This window comes from Limulus polyphemus, unplaced genomic scaffold, assembly GCF_000517525.1.
Source record: "Limulus polyphemus unplaced genomic scaffold, Limulus_polyphemus-2.1.2 Scaffold4031, whole genome shotgun sequence".
NCBI classification, from domain to species: Eukaryota; Metazoa; Arthropoda; class Merostomata; order Xiphosura; family Limulidae; genus Limulus; species Limulus polyphemus.
Window position 1 is genome coordinate 67,039 of NW_013669641.1, and position 12,273 is coordinate 79,311.

The 12,273-nt window shown below is 33.7% G+C and overlaps 2 protein-coding genes across 6 annotated transcripts in view; one reads left to right on the forward strand and one right to left on the reverse strand.

Moving 5' to 3' along the window:
* LOC106470482 (zinc finger protein PLAGL2-like) overlaps positions 1 to 5,916 on the forward strand; it is a 33,437-nt gene extending 27,521 nt beyond the window's left edge. For both annotated transcript variants that reach the window (XR_002613046.1, XR_002613045.1), the window contains exon 3: positions 5,836 to 5,916. The gene's annotated coding sequence lies outside the window, so the exon portion shown is untranslated. The remainder of the gene's footprint in view (positions 1 to 5,835) is intronic.
* Positions 1 to 12,273, reverse strand: part of LOC106470484 (protein aveugle-like) — a 50,144-nt gene that overhangs the window by 19,277 nt on the left and 18,594 nt on the right. For 3 of the 4 annotated variants that reach the window (XM_022399097.1, XM_022399095.1, XM_022399096.1), the window contains exon 5: positions 11,510 to 11,586. In XM_022399097.1, coding sequence (XP_022254805.1) covers positions 11,510 to 11,586 — 77 coding nt within the window. Of the gene's footprint in view, positions 1 to 6,104; positions 11,041 to 11,509; positions 11,587 to 12,273 lie in introns of those variants that run through there. The other variant, XM_022399098.1, reaches the window with a different exon arrangement.

Genomic DNA, 12,273 nt, shown 5'->3' on the forward strand with positions numbered 1-12,273 from the left:
CCTAGACAGAAACTGATCTAAAATGGAGATTCACTCTAACCAGTTGTGCTGATTCACTCAGCTACAATTAAAGAATCTGTTACTGCCTAGACAGAAACGGATTCAAAATGGAGATTCACTGTAACCAGTTGTGCTGATTAACTCAGCTACAACTAAAAAATCTGTTACTGCTTAGACAGAAACTGATCTAAAATAGAGATTCACTCTAACCAGTTGTACTGTTTAACTCAGCACAAACTAAAGAATCTGTTCTTGCTTAGAGAGAAACTGATCTAAAACTGAGATTAACTCAAACTATTTGTGCTGAATAACTCAGCTATAATTAAATAATCTGTTACTGCCTAGACAAAAACTGATCTAAAATGGAGATTCATTCTAACCAGTTGTGGTGATTAATCTCTTAACAGATACAGTTAAAGAATCAGTTACTGCTTAGAAAGAAACAGATCCAAAATGGAGATTCACAATAAACAGTTGTGCTGATTCATTCAGCTACAATTAAAAAATCTGTTACTGCCTAGACAGAATCTGATCTAAAATGGATATTTATTCAAACAAGTTGTGCTGATTAACTCAGCTACAGTTAAAGAATCTATTACTGCCTATACAGAAACTGATCTAAAATGGAAATTCACTCTAACCAGTTGTGCTTATTAATTCTCTTAATAGCTACAGTTAAAGAATATCTTCCTGCCTAGACAGAAACTGATCGAAAATGGAGATTCACTTTAACCAATTGTGATGATTAACTCAGCTACAGTTAAAAAATCTGTTACTGCATACACAAAAACTGATTAACTCCACTATAGTTAAATAATCTGTTACTACCTAGTCAAAAACTGATCTAGAATATAGATTCACTCTAACCAGTTGTGCTGATTAACTCAGCTACAGTTAAAGAATCTATATTGCATAAACAGAAACTAATCTAAAATGGAGATTCACTTTCACCAGTTGTGCTGAATAACTCAGCTACAGCTAAAAAATATGTTACTGATTAGACAGAATCCAATTTTAAAATGATTATTCACTCTAACCAGTTGTGCTGATAAACTCTCTTAACTGCTACAGTTAAAGAATCAGTTACTGCTTAGACAAAAACAGATCCAAAATGGAGATGCACTCTAGCCAGTTGTGCTGATGAACTGAATTACAGTTAAAGAATCTGTTACTGTTTAGACAGAAACTAATCTAAAATGGAAATTCACTCTAACCAGTTGTGCTAATTAACTCAGTTACAGTTAAAGAGTCTGTTATTGCCTAGACAGAAACTGATCTAAAATGAAGATTGACTCTAACCAGTTGTGCCGATTAGCTCAGCTACAGTTAAAGAATCCGTTACACATAAACAGAAACTGATCTAAAATGGAGATTCACTCTAAGCAGTTGTGCCGATTAACTCATCTACAGTTAAAGAATCTGTTACTGCCTAGACAGCAAAATTGTTACCATAAAAATTGATGTTAAGGTTTTTTTTAACAACAGAATTCAAATTAAGATGTATTTAAGAAAAACATTTATTTATTATATACAGTCACATTATGAATCAGTCTTACTGTCAATATATGCTGTGAACACTCATGGAACATGAGTAACCATTACATTCAGAGTGGTCATAGTGTGGATAAATTAGGTTCTAATTAAGTGACAGATTAACATAAGATGTGTTTATCCATTATTACTGATGTTTCCTACATGAATTACCACTGAAGTTGTTATTATCAATGACACTTCACACCAATCATTGACAGAAACTAGTGTTCAGTGGCACTTGTGCTGATTCTGTTAACTTTAAACTTTACAGTCAGCAACAAGGCTGAAACTGTTCCAACTCTTGGTCACTAAAACTCAGTTTCTGTTCCTAGTGGCCTTGGCTAGTGTACGTATCAATAAAATGTCAATAACCCTCTGTTTGTTCTCTTTAAATTGAAGGACAACTTGTCTGTATTTATCTAATGACACATCAGCTCTTGGAAGTGTGTATGGACCACATCAATATATTAGTTTTTGTTGCACAAACCACATCAGTTGTAGTGGTGTGGACCGTATTAAATGTTGTCTTGCTATTTCAAGTACCTTGAACTATAGATTTATCAGTTTTCAACCATCTTCATAAAATTACTTGGAAAACAATATTTACACAATTGACAAGTAAATATTTAACTTTTTTATTATTATTATACAGTTTCTTTACAGATACTAGGCCTTGACCATTTATCATAGAAAAATTATACACAATACAAGTTCTTTATTACATTTTGCATAGTAAATTGAGCTGAAATAACATTTAAGCTTTAAATTTATGAAAGTCCCAACCAGCAGGCTTAAGAAAATACCCCATCTGCTTTATTTGCAATATATATATATATATATCGTAAACATACTTTCAAATATGGTTTACTGAGAAAAGTTCCTATTCCAGATAGAGTGGTTACTTTGGAAAAAACATGGACCTTTATATACCTGACAACATATAATTCACTCATTCTTACATAATACGATCAAAGTGGAACCAAATATAGTTTTCATTCTCTGTACATCCTACCACAAGATGACCTGGGACTCTACAAGTTCACCGTTTACATCCTACCACAAGATGACCTGTGACTCTACAAGTACACCGTTTACATCCTACCACAAGATGACCTGGGACTCTACAAGTTCACTGTTTACATCCTACCACAAGATCACCTGTGACTCTACAAGTACACCGTTTACATCCTACCACAAGATCACCTGTGACTCTACAAGTTCACCATTTACATCCTACCACAAGATGACCTGCCACTCTACAAGTTCACCATTTACAACCTAACACAAGATGACCTGTGACTCTACAAGTTCACCATTTACATCCTACCACAAGATCACCTGTGACTCTACAAGTACACCATTTACATCCTACCACAAGATGACCTGCGACTCTACAAGTTCACCATTTACATCCTACCACAAGATGACCTGTGACTCTACAAGTTCACCATTTACAACCTAACACATGATGACCTGCGACTCTACAAGTTCACCATTTACATCCTACCACAAGATGACCTGTGACTCTACAAGTTCACCGTTTACATCCTACCACAAGATGACCTGCAACTCTACAAGTACACTGTTTACATCCTACCACAAGATCACCTGTGACTCTACAAGTACATCATTTACATCCTACCACAAGATGACCTGTGACTCTACAAGTACACCGTTTACATCCTACCACAAGATGACCTGTGACTCTACAAGTACACCGTTTACATCCTACCACAAGATGACCTGTGACTCTACAAGTACACTGTTTACATCCTACCACAAGATGACCTGTGACTCTACAAGTACACCGTTTACATCCTACCACAAGAATACCTGCGACATAAATCTAGGTGACAAAGTAATAAATTGGACTACTATATATCAGCTACTCATATTATAGTACTTCTAGAATAGTTACAAAATGTTTACATTTAACATACATAAAACCTTTTGAAAAGTTGATCCTAAACAGATGAGTGTCAGTAAAAGTATCAGTAATGCCTGAAGTTCACAATCAAGGAATTCTTTTTAAACTAAAAGTTTACATGCCACAAAACATAGCAAACTGTAATGTGTTATCTTACAATATTTTATCACTTCCCACAGACTCGCTATTATAACCTATGTGACTGTTTTATGATCTTACATGAAGTGATACAGACAGTGCAGTCCACTACTAAAATAACATAATAAAAAAAATTATGAATAGAGTTAATATTATTATATAAACATAAAAGATACATTATTTCTCCTGTTAACATTAGTTCTGTTGTTTTTATCACTTGCCACTTCACTGACAATAATTCAAACGATGTAAATTACATACATTTGGTAATAAGAATAAATCAGCATCTTAACCTTACAAGAATAATTCAGAGTTTGAAATAACAGTTCACACATAAAAATTATCAAACATCAAAAGTTTAAGAATTTAAGTTTTTGATTATTAAATTTACATAAAAAAAACAAAATTGTGTAATGATTTATTTATAATTAAAATGTTTATTAAAATTATGTTAAATCCCTTAAGATTCCAGCTGTCTAGTATCAGATTTAATGGATATCTTAAGTTTTTGTGTGGTGAATACAAACGTGATAATATAGTGTGAATAAAAGACAATATCTTTTTCATGGATATCAAATTACCAACCAGAAAATGGTTTCTTTTGTACTATACTTAAGTCAGAAAAGCTGTTATGTAAAAGTGTGAAATTAATAATACACACAACCAGACATTCAGTCAAAACATGAAACTGTAGCATCAATGTCATATGACACACATGTACAGTACACATAACCACACATTCAATCAAAACATGCAACCAGGGGATGGCATTTTTTGTCAAAAAATAATTAAAGGAGAGTGCCAATTCAGGGAAGTTCAGCCAGTGGCTGAACTGCCTGTTCAGTCATTGGAGGTTGCCCGCCATTTTGAAGGTTTTGAACAGTGGTGTGAAGTCTGGGAAAAATTCCCAAATTTTCGAAATTTTCTCAATATTTTTTAAGAAATGAATATTTGGGAATTTTCTAACGAAAAGCATATAAAATTGGTAATTTTCTAGAAAACAGAAATCCTGAGTGTATAGTTGTATTTATACTGGTGTTGATCCACACTGACTCTGTCGTTTTTAATTAATAAAACAAGTTAACAAATTATGTATATAGATGCAACCGCATTCATAAAATAGAATAGTTTTACATTTTTAAACGTTCTGCGATGTTAGAACATTTTCAAAAAGTTCCAAATTTTCTGTTTGTGCCCTATTATACAATATACACGTGTTTATTATTTTTCATGAAGTTTTAAGGACCAAAATAAACGATTTTTATATTGGATAATTAATTATTAGTTAGTTTTACATTTGTAAATATTTATATAAATTATATTTTAGTAATGCACACAATTTAATGCACTTTTTTTTTCTTAATTTACTCTGCTTTTGGTATTATTGGAAATTTTTCCATCTCTGGGAATAGTTGCCCCCCCCCCCACTTTCGCATCACTGGTATTGAAGAGTCTAGTTAACAGTTTATGTCAAGCTCCCAACATGCTCCATCTATTTAGGCCACTCAACATTACAGTAAGCCATTGAAGTATGATTAGTAAATAAAAATTATTTATTTCCTGGGTTGCAGTTATATCTGGCCGTTGTTACCAAAGTAAAAGCAGATAATTTTAGAAGATTTTAAGGTTTTTACAATTGCTTTTATCCTTGTAAGCAATAAATATGATTGTGTTCCAGACACTAGCAGAGTATTTTACTCAAAACCCATTGAATGAACCCCTGTTTATTTACTGGGTTTTGATAAAAAATGTGTTTAGTATTTAAAATGCCCTAGTGCATCTAAATGCACCAACTTTCTAGCATACAAATTATGTGTTATTTACTGATGTGATTTTTCTCAAAAATGGCTCTACCGATTTTGATTAAAATCAAGCAATGCGTAGATATTCAGATCCTTAATGAAACTGCATAGCCCATTTTCCCCTAAAAATAATTGTATGCCACCTACTTTCATTATAAACCTGTGTATTTCTATAAGTATTGGGTGAATTATATTCATGTTTTATATTTTAAATCAGCAACAGTATTTAATTAATCTCTAAATATGAAAAATGTGTTCTTTCTGGTAGTTCTTCTGTCGTTATAACACAATAACCCAGTGTCTGTGTATTTTTGTTCATGTTTTGCCTACACTAGAGATTTCGACCCTATTACAAAACTTTCTCTTACTATTGCTGCAAGAAAGTAAAACTAAAATGCCTATTTTTTTTACTGCGTTTTTTTCACTTCTCTTCAGATGTCTGACACTTTGGGGAAACGCCGGAAGCTTTCTGGAGCTCAGTACAGAAAGTAAAGAACGAAGAATAATTAAGGAAAGAATCTTCATCCATAGTTAAGTTTTTCCAAGCAGATTCAGCTCCTTCAATGTCTGCTCAAAGAGTCCTGCAGGGCCAAACAGAAGATGAATCTTATTGTGCATATGATGCTTTATCAACTTCGGATGCTCACCAACCTGAAAATTCTTCTCCAGAGGACCCAGTAGAGATTCAAGCCAACAATGGGATATTTTCTGCAGTCAAAGAGGCAGGTTCGTCAACTGAAAAAAATTGGAGGAAACCTCCTGAAGGGGTTTTGCCAACAGATACTACAACTTCCGATGCTTCTAGAGAAGTTAGTGGTGTGCTCACTATGACCGAATTGTGTGATCCAGCGAAATGGCCCGATACATTAAGTGAAAAAATGAGGACATGTTTGATTGAAACAGGGCCTGTTTCAAAGAGTTCCGCAATATGATTTATCCAAAAGACAATTCGGGCAAAAGTTTTTCAGACACAAACTACCGCAGGAAGAGGTAATTCCTAGGGATTAGCTTGTATATTCTGCCTCCAAGAATTGCGTTTTTTGTTTTCCCTGCAAAGTTTTCACAAAAGGTAACTGTTTTTTGGCACATGAAGGGTTTTCTGACTGGCAGCATTTATCTAAACATTTATGTAATCATGAAAAAAAGTCACCATCATATTGAATCTGTTTGTAAGTCTATAGATTTGAAGAGAAGTTTAACCAAAGGGCAGACTGTTGATGCTCACATGGAACAACTGATAAACCAAGAAAAGATGCGTTGGCAGGAGGTTCTTTCGAGAATAGTGCAAAGTGTAAAATTTTTTATCACAAAAAATTGGGCTTTCAGAAGTAACAGCGATAAGCTTTTTAAAAAAAATAATGGCAATTTTTTAAAATTAATCAAAATTCTGGCCCAGTTCGATCCTTTTATTGCTGAATACGTCCAAAGATTTCGAAGAGACGAAAAAAATAGTCCACATTACTTGGGGCACCAAATTCAAAATGTGAGATTAAATCTGTCATTATAAAAGTAATAGAAGGCAGTAAGTATTATTCATTGATTTTAGACTGCACACCGGACTCCAATCATCAGGACAAATAACAGTGGTCGTTAGATTTGTTATGTTCAATAATGTAAAAAATAAAGTCGAGATAAAAGAGCATTTTCTGGGCATTTGTAACATTCTCGATACAACGGGTGTTGGCCTGACTACTCTTATCACTGATTATTTAGTGGACAACAATTTAAAAATTGAAAATATGCACGGGCAGGATTATGAAAATGGCACTAATATGAGAGGGAAAAATAATGGTTTGCAGGCCAATATTCTAAACAAACATTCTCGAACTTTTTATGTTCCTTGCTCTGCTCACACTCTCAATTTGGTAGTTAATGATGCCACAAAAGTAAACTATGAGATAGTTGATTTATTTTCTGTAATTCAGTGTCTGTTCACATATGTCTCTTCCTCGACTAAGAGGTAGGAACATTTAACCAATAATGTGTCTCAGTTAACCCTGAAAGCAGTTTCAAATACTCAATGGAAAGTCTAGTTGAAGCAGTAAACCTTTACGATTCTGTTTATCCAAAGTTTGTGACATAATCGATGACAAAAAAGTGAACTACCTTCCAAGCATGAGGCCAAGTGTTAGTTGGAGAAATTGGAATCTTTTAAGTTTATATGTTTCATCATTATATGGTATGAAGTGTTATCAAGAGTAAATGTTGTTTCCAAAATCATGCAAAATCCAAACACAGATTTATCATCATGCATTGAACATTTAGACCTCCTTAAAAAGTCTCACAGACTATCAAAATGAATTTGAAGAAATGATACATACTGCATGTGAAATTTAAATCATATGATGTAGAGCCACACTTTCCTTCTGAACAGTTTCACAGGAGAAAAAAGAAAAGAATGTTTGACTACGAACACGAAGATGATACTACGACCGACACTAAAGATAATTTCCGCATAGATTTTTTTAATGTTATCATTGACACAGCTGTTAGATCAATCGAAGAAATATTTCACTTGCTTCAAAATCACAATGAAGCATTCAGTTTTTTGTATGATTTTAAGAAAACGACAGAACTGAGTAAATTGGAGCTTTTGAAACATTTAAAACTATCTGACAAAACTGATGAAAACTGCCCAAAGGACATAAGAGCTATGGAACTTAGTATCATTGCGAGTTTTTTTTTAAAATGGAAACTTCACCGAAAGATGTCTTGCAGTACATTTACGAGAACATTTCCAAACCTTACGGATTTTATTAACGCTCCCCGTGACAGTTGCTAGTGGAGAGAGGTCGTTCTCAAAATTAAAACTAATCAAAAATTTTAGATCATCAATGAGACAACAAACACTTCTAATTTGGCTCTAATATCCATTGAAAGCAAAATTTGCAAGAAAATTGATTTGTAAAATATTTTAGCAAATTGTGCTGGTTTGAAAGCTAGAAAGGTGCAATTCTTTTAGGTTATCTGTGGATGATAAGATAACATACTTTTGATATTGTAGAAAATAAATGTTATTGCTTTAAGAAAGTGCAGTCTTTTAATGAAACCTTTCCATCATTTAAATCGTTGTATGCAATACAAATACCATGATTTCTCACCACAAGGATTGCCTGTGCTTGTAAGGCTTTTCTAAGACACAGAACCATTGCCATTGTTCATAAACATTGAACTTCCCGGAGGATTTGACAAAAAACCTTAATGGAAAAAACGACCCTAGTAACAGAAACCTCCTCATTCATTCGTATCTACATTTGAAGAAGGGGAGGTTGGGAGTGGCAAATTTTTTTTTCACCGGGGCAGCAAACGATCTACCGCTGGCCCTGGATGAATAGTAGCATCAATGTCATATGACACGCATTCAGTCAGAACATGAAACAGTAGCATCAATGTCATATGACACGCATTCAGTCAGAACATGAAACAGTAGCATCAATGTCATATGACACGCATTCAGTCAGAACATGAAACAGTAGCATCAATGTCATATGACACGCATTCAGTCAGAATATGAAACAGTAGCATCAATGTCATATGACACGCATTCAGTCAGAACAATAAACTGTAGCATCAATGTCATATGACACGCATTCAGTCAGAACATGAAACAGTATCACCAATGTCATGACACGCATTCAGTCAGAACATGAAACAGTATCACTAATGTCATATGACACGTATTCAGTCAGAACATGAAACAGTATCACTAATGTCATATGACACGCATTCAGTCAGAACATGAAACATCAGCATCAATGTCATATGACACGCATTCAGCAGAACATGAAACAGTATCACCAATGTCATATGACAGGCATTCAGTCAGAACATGAAACAGTATCACCAATGTCATATGACACGCATTCAGTCAGAACATGAAACAGTAGCATCAATGTCATATGACACGCATTCAGTCAGAACATGAAACAGTATCACCAATGTCATATGCCAAGCATGTACAGTACACATGACCACACACATTCAGTCAAAACATGAAACAGTATCACCAATGTCATATGACACACATGTACAGAACATATTCTATAAACACACATAGATTCAAAACTCAAAATGGTATCATCAATGTCATATGACAAACATGTATAGAGAAGCAAGCAGTCATATGGTTTCTTTAGTTCAATGATTTAAGTTGTCTGTAATGAAAACACTGTACCCTTTTAAAAACTATTCAAGTATTTTTTTAGGTTAATAGAATTTCACAGATCTATAAGATTAAAACATCAGTGCTTTTGCTTTTGTTTGTGTTCTTCAAAGAATCTGTATAGCTCAAGTATTAATAGCAGTAAACAAAGTTTAAAAATTCCCAATGTATATGGGCAATAAGAACTCGTTTGTTGTACATCTTTTTAAATATCCTCAATATTTTGCCCTTAATTTGCAATAATAACAAACTTAACCCATTTAATGAAAAGTTACTGACTGCTGTACTTCAATATATATCTAACAGGATGTTACACATTCAGTTCAGTCACACAGTCCTGTTAAAATAAAACCTATTTATCTTCAAGCATAATTCACAAAAGTTTATAACTGGACAAGTGAAGTTAGACCGAGTTTATATTTAGAATTAAATGTTTAAGTATTTCTGTAGTAAGAAAACTGCTAAATGATTTGGAAACTGGTTTTCATAATGAACCACTAACTATAGTTTCTTTACTAGAAAGAAATAAAATCATATTTAAAATACTGCAAGCAAAATTACAAACTTTGAGCTTGAACAACAATTTAAAAGCATTTTGTAAACATTTTCAACTGTTTACTTCTATAACCAGCATATATAGAATAAACATCAACTATCAATTGCTATGTGAAAGGTGGACAGTACGTAATGAAAGTACTTGACAAATGAGTGTACTGTTTGAATTTTGTACTCTTAATAGAAGTATCCAGGGCTGTAGGAAGCGGTAAGGACAGTCAGGCCATGGTCCAACCAATTTTTCATGACATGTACAGCTACAGCTTCTGTATTAAAACTTGCTTCTTTTAATTCAGTACATTATGTTGTGTGTGTGTGTGTGTGTGCAGTATTTGTAGTTAAAATGGCTCAAGATTCAATCTCATAGTATTAGGTTTTCAAAAGTTTTTTTATGGGGGCATACCCCCAGACACAGTGTCAAATTGTTTAGCTGTGGTAATGGCCTGACCACTACCCCCAGACACAGTGTCAAATTGTTTAGTTGTGGTAATGGCCTGACCACTACCCCCAGACACAGTGTCAAATTGTTTAGCTGTGGTAATGGCCTGACCACTACCCCCAGACACAGTGTCAAATTGTTTAGCTGTGGTAATGGCCTGACCACTACCCCCAGACACAGTGTCAAATTGTTTAGTTGTGGTAATGGCCTGACCACTACCCCCAGACACAAATTGTTTAGCTGTGGTAATGGCCTGACCACTACCCCCAGACACAGTGTCAAATTGTTTAGTTGTGGTAATGGCCTGACCACTCAAAAATTGCTTCCTACGGCAATGGTGACAGACAAGTTACTGTTAAAACTGGACGAAGATTCGGTTAAGCTTCACCAAGGTAAACATTGGATGGTTAAACCTGATGACCGACCAACTACAAGTAGCTTCTCCGTTAACTTGTGCCAACAGATGACATATCTGTCCCTCCGACTGGAAATAAATAATATTTTATCAAGCATTTATATCTATAAGTGGAAGAGGTGTACATACACACCGCATAGATAAAAAGTAGAAAAACCAAATGTCCAACAAGTAAAATATGATATTTTTAATAAGCAGTTTAGTATGTACTTCTCTTCCATATAAATACTGTTTCGTTAATGATTGATCCAAGATAAAAATGCATGTCTATTTACATATTTTTATGTTCTTAATCAATTCTGAAGAAAAAAACTTGAAAATGTCAAGATTTTAACATACTGTGAATAAGTACAATCTTAATAGATAGTTAACTGTTGAGACTTTTGTTCAATGGTTAAACTGTTAGATTACTGACAAGTTGATAAATAAGATGCTTGAGAAATGATCTGGTAATCTGTACAGACTTTGTTTATCAGCAGAGTCACTGATGACATTTACAAATGTGTTTAAAAAAAAGATTTTGTTAATTTATACAAACCTTTTCTTTCCAAGTCCTTCATTTCAAGGATGTCACTTTTCAATTTCAATTTTAAAATTTTTCGACAAAGGTCATCCCTTTAAAGAACAAATTACAGCAAAAACTTGAATGTTGTTTGATTTAGAAAGGAATAAAACATAAAAAAAATTACATCAACAACTACTTCCTCATATCTCTTCAATTTAAATAAAATAATTTAAATAAAATTAAAACTCATTTTTATCAAAATAATTTGCATTTTAGCTCACCTGCTCAAATACAATAATGAAGACAGAGAACCTACACAATATAATACCAAACGTTTTATAAAACTGTTAAAAACTTTTGTTAAGCAAAATACTTTGCAATTGTGAAAGGGTTAACCTGGTGCACGAGTGTCCCTACTCGTGTTAATTTGGTACAAATCAAACATGGAGAACTAGTGTCCTTAATATCATGGTAATCTGATACAAATTGAACATGGAGAACTAGTGTCCATACTCATGGTAATCTGGTACAAATCAAATGTGGAGAACAAGTGTCCCTAATATCATGGTAATCTGGGACAAATCAAACATGGAGAACGAGTGTTCCTAATATCATGGTAATTTGGAACAAATCAAACATGAAAAATGGGTGTCCCTAATATTGTGGTAATTTGGCACAAATCAAACATGGAGAACGAGTGTCCCTAATATCGTGGTAATTTGGTACAAATCAAACATGGAGAACAAGTGTCCCTAATATCATGGTAATTTGGTACAGATCAAACCTGAAGAATGGGT